Below are 10,120 nucleotides of genomic sequence, written 5' to 3' on the forward strand. Positions count from 1 at the left end.
AACGGACCATCATAATGAGGATGCATGAATTTTTGTCCTTTCTTCACAGTGTCCGAGGTCGGTGCAGGTGATTCTGAAAGCCTTTTTACTACTTGCTGCAAAGGCAAGTGAGGCTTGCGCAATAGGCGCTTCAGTTGCGCTAAATAATTATCATACGGAAATGCAGATATGTTGTCCAAGGGACCAAACAGACGGTATTCTGACGCCAAGTGTGTCAGCTGATGGACATTGTAGGTAATTTCACCTTTCCCATATAGCTGCCCAAAGTGGGTTACGAATGAAGTCAACAACCCCTCAGCGCAATCAATCATTTCCTCTGGTGTCCCAGGAGACAACAGCAGATGCATGGCCATAGAAAGTAACATAAAGTTTTCATAAATTTCAAGGGCAATGGTATTTTTCAGGACTACTTGGCCAGCATAAAGCATGAAATATCGAAGCTCTGTAGCCTTCGACTGATCTATTTCAGAGAGGTGCCTGGGTTTCCGGCTGAACTCAGAAGGAGTGTAAGGTCTTAGTCCCTTCAATTTAATGGAAATTTCTTCAATTGATTTACTGGACAACCTAGTTGCCAGTGATTTGCCCCTCAACCAAATATATAGCAACTTCCTGGTTACCCCAAGACAGCACAAATGCATGTAATCTAATGGAAACATTGTCACCATTTTGACCAGACTAGCTAGCGTGGACAGAGTTTGTTTTAAGTGGTGTTCATCATCAGTCATAGAGTTGAAGTCTGTGTCTGTCCTCAATCTAACATTGCTTTCCGGATATGTCATCTTGTTGTGCCATTCACCCACTTGAAAACACTTGTTGCAGCCTGAATAACCGTTGTGGCTTTTTACATTTTTAATAAAAGCTCGTGCTGGGGCATCGCATATAAACGAGCACACTTCTGCCATTATCTGCCGCCCATTGTGAGCAATGCCATTTTTTAGAATGCTACTAAGGTCCTCAATAAATGGGCCCAAGAACTCAAAGACACTCTTTGGTTTGGTAAAGCCACAGAAGAGGCCGACAAGGAATGGTGATCTGCTGTAATCTGCATTAATGGTAGCCAGAATGGGCCAGAACTGAGTTCTGCTGCTTCGGAATAGGGGTAAACCATCTATACTGAACTGCAGCTTAATTGTGGTCAAATTAGCAGGCAGCTTCAAAGATTTAAGTTTTGACATTAACCCTGCGGTTAGGCCAAAGTGATAATATTCTCCTCCCTCCATTTTCGTAGTTTTTATTTCACCTTGCGTCTTGAGAATTGTCCGAGAATCTCTTGGCAATTCTGGGTGAAACACTCGCAAAATGCTCAAGAGTGCAGTCATTGCGGCTAGTGAGACAGAAAAGGAAGAGGCCCAAAATCTTAGACTCGTCACTAACACTGATGTTGGAGCTTCAGCATCAGAATCATCTGATTCTGAATCAACAGGCCTAGCTGATGGACAGTCATGAACAGTGTCGAATGACAGATGAGTCTCACTGAATGCTGACTTCTACTCATGTTCCCCTATACCTGGTTGGTCCACAACTGAGCTAGGGACTGAAACACCTGACTCCAATGCTACGCTTGGGCATTCAACATGTTCCAGTTCTGCGACAGAGTTGCCTTGCATGTCGGGATCAGTATAAGTTTTCTCAAACTGCTGCAGGATTTCTGACTCTGCGGCTCTAAGCATTGATTTAATTTTACGCCTCTTTGACCAGCGTGATGTCATTGTACAATAGTGCAAGTGGTGCAAGTGTTTGCAGAAATGAAATTAAAAAAATTTGTTTTGCTTACTTGGTGTGCAATAGTGATCTGTAAGAGAACAGAAAGGACAAAAGTCAGTGTTAACAAACAGCAATTTAAATACACAATCACACAGTGTGATTGTACTTTATATATATGTACTCAGGTAACCAAAATGTTTCCCCTTAGGCCTATATTCCCCCAATATTTGTATCTGCTGTATCATGTATCATTACTTGGTTAAGAAAGCTGGACACACATTTAAATATATTTTCTTTATTGTTATTATATTTAGATTGTGGTACAAAAATCATATGTAAATGATCCACATGTGATTAAGTAGTAAAATAGAAGTCAAAATGGAAAACAGCAGGCCTACTGCTCACAACATAATGGGGTATCTCAGTTAATATTCATGAATTGTCTTGGTATGTAGCCTACATATCTAAGAAATAATATTAAAAGTCATTGCGTGAGTTTCGTGGGGGACCAACTTAAAGCATTCTTTTGGAAAATGCACCCACTGAACTTGTGAAAAGGTATTTTTCATTGCAATGGCACTAAACAAATTATTGTTTATAGCCACAGGCTTGAACTAAAGTTATGGTAATACTTTACAAGAAGGGTACATGAATTATGAATGAATGCATGAATTAATTAATTCATGATTTGTGCATTACTTCATTCCTTTATATCTTATGAATCATCAGGAATTGACATGAGTTCAATAACCTGGTTTGCCTTACATCACTTTGATTATTTGGAATGGTTTTGTATAGGGGTGCAACAGATCACAAAACTCACAGTTGGATCGGATCACGGTTATGAGTCACAAATCGGATACATTTTCCGATCAGCAAAAAAAAAGGGGGGAATTTAAATGATTTATTAAAAATGTAGGCCTAATAATCACTTTTAACAATAACTTCTTTCACATTTAAATTACTGTTAAACGACAAAAACAGATGAGAAAAGGGTATTTTACAATAACTGTGAATGCACCACGAGTTTTACCGTGAATAAGGTTGCGTGTTGTTTTTCCAACAACAGCTGTGACCAAGTGCTAGCTAGTTTGTGTCTTTTAGCTCATAGCTTTAGCGGCAGACTGTTGTACGTCCCACTGTTGGAATCCTCTACAGTACAGTCACACTTTTACACCGTTTAGCTGTCAGCATTTTAAACGTTTAACCGGGACAATGTCATAGTGGTTGGTGTAAACCGGGACATTTTAGGGTCCCGACAGGCTTTTGTCGAGACTCGGGACAAGCAACTTCAAATCGGGACTGTCCCAGTCAAACCCGGGACGTCTGGTCACCCTAAGGATTATTCATATTTTGGATTTGTATTACGATGACATGGTCGAATCGGCATTTACAACTCGAGACAGTTCTGCATTGAATAAAGTAAAGGTAAGTCAGGTTTTCTGTGTAATTCTGGCCCGCCGCAGTCACATCTGCGGGTAGCACTATAGGTGCTAGTGCTAGCCTTACTGCCTTTCATTTGATAGACTAGCTAGCCTAGCAGCTCAAATTCCAGATGACCGACGTTTCTTGGTGTTTTAATTTACTTTTTCACTGTTTATTGTTGTAATGATTCATTTTGTGAATCCCAGTGAAATTGGATTTAGTCTGGCTGGCACAAACGTTGGCATTTCTATCAATATCAGAAATTGTGGCTGTGACAGCTATAACGAAAAGTGGCCAGGTAGGCTGCACTGTTCACCGGCGGTAAGAATAAATAGCGGCGCTGTGTTAATAGATTTCACGACATCCTCCCCTAATGTATCTGCCTACTTATCAATTGGTATAATGGTACAGACATGTATTTCGAGCTAGCTATCACACAAATAGACTGGACTCTGAGGTTTTTGCTAACTTATTGTAACCTGTTGGAAGCAAAGAATGCAGATTTTGACATTGGTTTAACAAAATCTATTTCAATGACTGCAGTACTAGCTACGTGGGTTACTACGCTACACTGACCATCATATTAATGACTAACAGTATTTGATTTGGTACAAGTCATTCATATCGAACATTACATAAGCAAGCTTACCTTTGTATGGGTCCCAAGGGTCCAGAAATGATTGTGTCCGTTGGTCTACCACACGATGATCTCCCAGTCAACCAAAAATCGATGGATTTTCAATCATATTTCCCGGTCAACTATATATCAATGGATTTTCAATCATATTTCCCGGTCAACCAAAAATCGATGGATTTTCAATCATATTTCCCAGTCAACTATATATCAATGCATTTTCAATCATATTTCCCGGTCAACTATATATCAATGCATTTTCAATCATATTTCCCGGTCAACTATCAATGCATTTTAAATCATATTTCCCGGTCAACTGTATATCAATACATTTTCAATCATATTTCCTGGTCAACTATATATCAATGCATTTTCAATCATATTTCCCGGTCAACTATATGTCGATGGCTTTTCAACAACAGGTCGTTTCCCGGTCAACTCTAAATCAATGACTTTTCAACACATTGGCAATATCGCCTGGTAAACCAAATATCAATGCTTAATCAATCAATGTTGTTGCCATCAACATTAATAACGTCAGGTTTCATCGATATGGTAATGGTGATTCAACATTTATTTTGCATTGAAATTTCAATATCAACCATAATGATGATTCAGATGGAAAATCAATATTTATTCAATGTTGGCTTGCTGTCTGGGTTAATGTTGACAACGGAATGTTGATGTTGATTTAATATGACTTTTAATGACTGTTTGCTATCTGGGCGTTGCTTTATAAAGCCAGATCTCTGTCTGTCTGTCTGTCTGTCAGTCACGCTGCAAAGGAACATCAGATAGGCCTACCAATATGAGCAACTTCGGGCAGATCCTGAAGGAGATCGGGGAGTTTGGTTTGTTTCAAAAACGTTTAGTGGCTACATTATGCATCCCAAGCATATTTTCGGCTTACGACATGTTTGGTCAGGTGTTTACAGGAATGAGCTTTCCACATCACTGTAACACTGACTGGATCTTGGAGCGTGGGCCAAACTTGACAGATGAGAGGCAAAGAAATCTCATCCTCCCGGTGAACCATGATGGAAGGTTTGAAAGCTGTAATATGTTCACACCTGTGGATTTGGATTTGGAAACCATTGAAGCATATGGGATTAACACTACAACAGGATGCACAGATGGATGGGACTATGGGACACCCATAGGTGCTTCCAGCATTGTGTCAGAGGTAATCAAAACAAACACCTTAGGGACCCTACTAGACTCAAGGCCCTTAGGATCCAAATTGTTGCTCACACAGTCCCTTAGTTCTGTGTATTGAGACTGTAATTCCATACAATGGTCCTGATCTCTCTCTTTAATTTATTCCTTTCCTTTCTTCTCCTTTTATAATCCTTTTCTCTTTTCAGTTTGATCTGGTTTGTGACAAGAGTGGTTTGATTGAGGCATCACAGTCCATCTACATGGCAGGTTTTCTGGTTGGAGTGTTGGTGTTTGGGGCAATTTCTGACAGGTAAGGGCCAATAACACATGCACACCCACCTCCTGTTTAATGTACATGATAGTTCGCATTCTGTGTAAGACTTGAGGGGATTTTGGTTTCACAGTGACGTTATGATAATCCTATGGAATTATTTTTGTGTCTTTAATACCAAGCAAAACTTCTCAAGTATCAAACAAAAATCACTAACTCAAGCAAAAAAATTGTCACCTCAAAGGTAAAACTTAAAACTTGCAAATAAAACATTTGTGTAGTCGTAAACTATTGGTCTTATATTTGTTTGATATTATGTCCTTTTGTTTACCGTTCCCTCTGCTTCTTTCTCAATGATCTTTTGATCTCTCCATCACGTTTGCAGTTTCGCTCCCAGCTTTCTCGTTTGCGCTTCCAAGTCTTTGTTTGCGATTCTGACACAAAGCTATCGCGTGGGCGGGTCTTACAGGGGTGCGTCCCCATTGGCTAATGTATTTTTGAGTGACAGCTCAGTGCCTGCCGGCCCCCTGACGTTTCAGTGCAGTTAACGTAAGAGATTTTGGATGACACACAAACCACTCCACAGCGGATTCCTACAAGATTAATAAAATGTAAGTATTGATCATATATATTGTCTGTGATGTACTTTGCAAGCATGGTTACTAGACGTTTGTTGTTTCGTTGTGTTAAGTTACTAATTAGCTAGTAAAGCTGTTAACTTAGCATTTAACGTTAGCTAACTGCTAACGCTATCTAAAACTTGTAGCTATGTTAGGCTACTGAGCTAATTTGCCATGGGAATCATGAAGTCTTGTGTCTTACTCAAGGAGCTGTATTAATTATCGTCTTCTCTGTAGAATAATGAAAAATTGTGGGACGTGCAGGACCCCGAGCAGAGCAGAGCTACGATGCTGTCCCAGGTAACGTTAGCTAGGTCAGTAACGTAGCTATATCTGATAATACACAATGCTAGGGTATTGGTTAAGTTGTACAATGTAGAAGCTGTGCATATAATGTATTCCTATCTAGAGGTTGACACATATACAGTATACTGTATATATTGATATACAATGGACTTAGAAACTACAAGTACACAAATGAAAATAAACTTAAGAAAAAGGTTATTGTAAGTGTTAATTGAGTATCTCAGTAAAATATTATCAGTACATACTCTATCGGTCTATACCCTGTTAGAAGCCTTAGCAAACAGTGTTTCCTCCACAGAGAGACTGAATGCTCCTCTCCCTCTGCTGCTCCTATGTCCTCTTGGTTGGTCTGACTGCTGCCTGATGTGAGCTGTGATAGAAAATTATAACAAAGTTCCTTACACAAATCAAATGGTAACAAAGTTCTTATTGATAACTGCGGCTTCTAAGATTGGGTGATTTACAATTAAAATAACTTGCTTTTAAGTAGCCATTAGCAACAGGCTTTAAAAACAATATGAACACTTTCCTTATGCTGACCTGCTTGCAAATGCAACAGAATACATGTCATTAGAGTTAGGATAGCCAGTTTTGTCATAACTAGGAAAGTACAGATGAACATTCTTGTTGTCTTGTAATGTCATCCTCTTAGTGTAAATGTAGCTATCATTACTGAGTTTCTTTTTATGCTATGCTATGCTATAATAATGCACATATCTATAAAGATGAACCAGTTAGGCACAGCAAACACTGCATATGTACTGTATGTGTCAACCTCTAGATAGGAATATATTATATGCACAGCTTCTACATTGTACTACTTAACCAATACCCTAGCATTGTGTATTATCAGATATAGCTACGTTACTGACCTAGCTAACGTTACCTGGGACAGCATCGTAGCTCTGCTCTGCTCGGGGTGAATTCCCAGCCCAAATACAGCCAAAGCATAGCTTTATTCGGACGTTTAAGCCTTGAATTTTTAAAATCCTGGATCGGAAGGGTGCGATATTGGCCAGTGACAGACCAGGATGTGTACGGTATCACCCTGAGGTGAAATGAGTCTGACTTAACAGGACGTTTGGTTTTTAGAGCAGCCGGAAAAACGGTCCCAACATGGCTTTAATTCCCAGCCCAAATACAGCCAAAGCATAGCTTTAATCGGACGTTTAAGCCTTTAATTTTTAAAATCCTGGATCGGAAGGGTCTGATATTGGCCAGTTACAGACCGGGATGTGTACAGTATCACCCTGAGGTGAAATGAGTGTGACTTAACAGGACGTTTGGTTTTTAGAACAGCCGGAAAAAGAGTCCCAACATGGCTTGAATTCCCAGCCCAAATACAGACAAAGCATAGCTTTAATCGGACATTTAAGCCTTGAATTTTAAAATCCTGGATCGGAAGGGTCCGATATTGGCCAGTGACAGACTGGGATGTGTACGGTATCACCCTGAGGTGAAATGAGTCTGACTTAACAGGACATTTGGTTTTTAGAGCAGCCGGAAAAAGAGTCCCAACATGGCTCGAATTCCCAGCCCAATTACAGCCAAAGCATAGCTTTAATTGGATGTTTAAGCCTTGAATTTTCATAATCCTGGATCGGAAGGGTCCGATATTGGCCAGTGACAGACCGGGATGTGTACAGTATCACCCTGAGGTGAAATGAGTCTGACTTAACAGGACGTTTGGTTTTTAGAGCAGCTGGAAAAAGAGTCCCAACATGGCTTGAATTCCCAGCCCAAATACAGTCAAAGCATAGCTTTATTCGGACGTTTAAGCCTTGAATTTTTAAAATCCTGGATCGGAAGGGTGCGATATTGGCCAGGGACAGACCAGGATGTGTAATGGTATCACCCTGAGGTGAAATGAGTCTGGCTTAACAGGACGTTTGGTTTTTAGAGCAGCCAGAAAAAGAGTCCCAGCATGGCCTTAATTCCCAGCCCAAATACAGCCAAAGCATAGCTTTAATCGGACGTTTAAGCCTTGAATTTTTAAAATCCTGGATCGGAAGGGTACGATATTGGCCAGTGACAGACCGGGATGTGTACGGTATCACCCTGAGGTGAAATGAGTGTGACTTAACAGGACGTTTGGTTTTTAGAGCAGCCGGAAAAAGAGTCCCAAAAAGGCTTGAATTCCCAGCCCAAATACAGCCAAAGCATAGCTTTATTCGGACGTTTAAGCCTTGAATTTTTAAAATCCTGGATCGGAAGGGTGCGATATTGGCCAGTGACAGACCAGGATGTGTAATGGTATCACCCTGAGGTGAAATGAGTCTGACTTAACAGGACGTTTGGTTTTTAGAGCAGCCGGAAAAACGGTCCCAACATGGCCTTAATTCCCAGCCCAAATACAGCCAAAGCATAGCTTTAATCGGACGTTTAAGCCTTGATTTTCTTTAAATTCCTGCATTGGAAGGGTCCGATATTGGCCAGTGACAGACCGGGATGTGTAAGGTATCACCCTGAGGTGAAATGAGTGTAACTTAACAGGACGTTTGGTTTTTAGAGCAGCCAGAAAAAGAGTCCCAACATGGCTTCAATTCCCAGCCCAAATACAGCCAAAGCATAGCTTTAATCGGACGTTTAAGCCTTGAATTTTTAAAATCCTGGATCGGAAGGGTCCGATATTTGCCAGTGACAGACCGGGATGTGTACGGTATCACCCTGAGGTGAAATGAGTGTGACTTAACAGGTTTGGTTTTTAGAGCAGCCGGAAAAAAGAGTCCTAACATGGCTTGAATTCCCATTCCCAGACATTAGACATTGCAGTTAGACATTACAGACATTGCAGTTAGACATTACAGACATTACAGTTAGACATTACAGACATTGCAGTTAGACATTACAGTTAGACATTACAGACATTGCAGTTAGACATTACAGACATTACAGTTAGACATTACAGACATTGCAGTTAGACATTACAGACATTGCAGTTAGACATTACAGACATTGCAGTTAGACATTACAGACATTGCAGTTAGACATTACAGTTAGACATTACAGACATTGCAGTTAGACATTACAGACATTGCAGTTAGACATTACAGACATTACAGTTAGACATTACAGACATTGCAGTTAGACATTACAGACATTACAGTTAGACATTACAGACATTGCAGTTAGACATTACAGTTAGACATTACAGACATTGCAGTTAGACATTACAGACATTGCAGTTAGACATTACAGACATTACAGTTAGACATTACAGACATTACAGTTAGACATTACAGACATTGCAGTTAGACATTACAGTTAGACATTACAGACATTGCAGTTAGACATTACAGACATTACAGTTAGACATTACACACATTGCAGTTAGACATTACAGACATTACAGTTAGACATTACAGACATTGCAGTCAGACATTACAGTTAGACATTACAGACATTGCAGTTAGACATTACAGTTAGACATTACAGACATTGCAGTTAGACATTACAGACATTACAGTTAGACATTACAGACATTGCAGTTAGACATTACAGTTAGACATTACAGACATTGCAGTTAGACATTACAGACATTACAGTTAGACATTACAGACATTACAGGTAGACATTACAGACATTGCAGTTAGACATTACAGCCATTACAGTTAGACATTACAGACATTGCAGTTAGACATTACAGTTAGACATTACAGACATTGCAGTTAGACATTACAGACATTACAGTTAGACATTACAGACATTGCAGTTAGACATTACAGACATTACAGTTAGACATTACAGACATTGCAGTTAGGCATTACAGTTAGACATTACAGACATTGCAGTTAGACATTACAGACATTACAGTTAGACATTACAGACATTGCAGTTAGACATTACAGACATTACAGTTAGACATTACAGACATTGCAGTTAGACATTACAGTTAGACATTACAGACATTGCAGTTAGACATTACAGACATTACAGTTAGACATTACAGACATTGCAGTTAGACATTACAGACATTGCAGTTAGACATTACAGTTAGACATT

The 10,120-nt window shown here is 39.7% G+C and overlaps 1 protein-coding gene across 1 annotated transcript; it reads left to right on the plus strand.

Annotated features, from left to right (window-relative positions):
• Nucleotides 1-4,522: 4,522 nt before the first annotated feature.
• On the plus strand, nt 4,523-5,252 carry LOC116037993 (solute carrier family 22 member 13-like). The gene is made up of 2 exons (XM_031282164.2): nt 4,523-4,946; nt 5,128-5,252. Exons 1-2 carry the CDS (start codon nt 4,572-4,574, stop codon nt 5,233-5,235), a joined length of 483 nt encoding a protein of 160 aa, XP_031138024.1. The 5' UTR covers nt 4,523-4,571; the 3' UTR covers nt 5,236-5,252.
• Nucleotides 5,253-10,120: the final 4,868 nt, after the last annotated feature.

The sequence above is a fragment of the Sander lucioperca genome, chromosome 1 (assembly GCF_008315115.2).
Source record: "Sander lucioperca isolate FBNREF2018 chromosome 1, SLUC_FBN_1.2, whole genome shotgun sequence".
Classification (NCBI taxonomy): Eukaryota; Metazoa; Chordata; class Actinopteri; order Perciformes; family Percidae; genus Sander; species Sander lucioperca.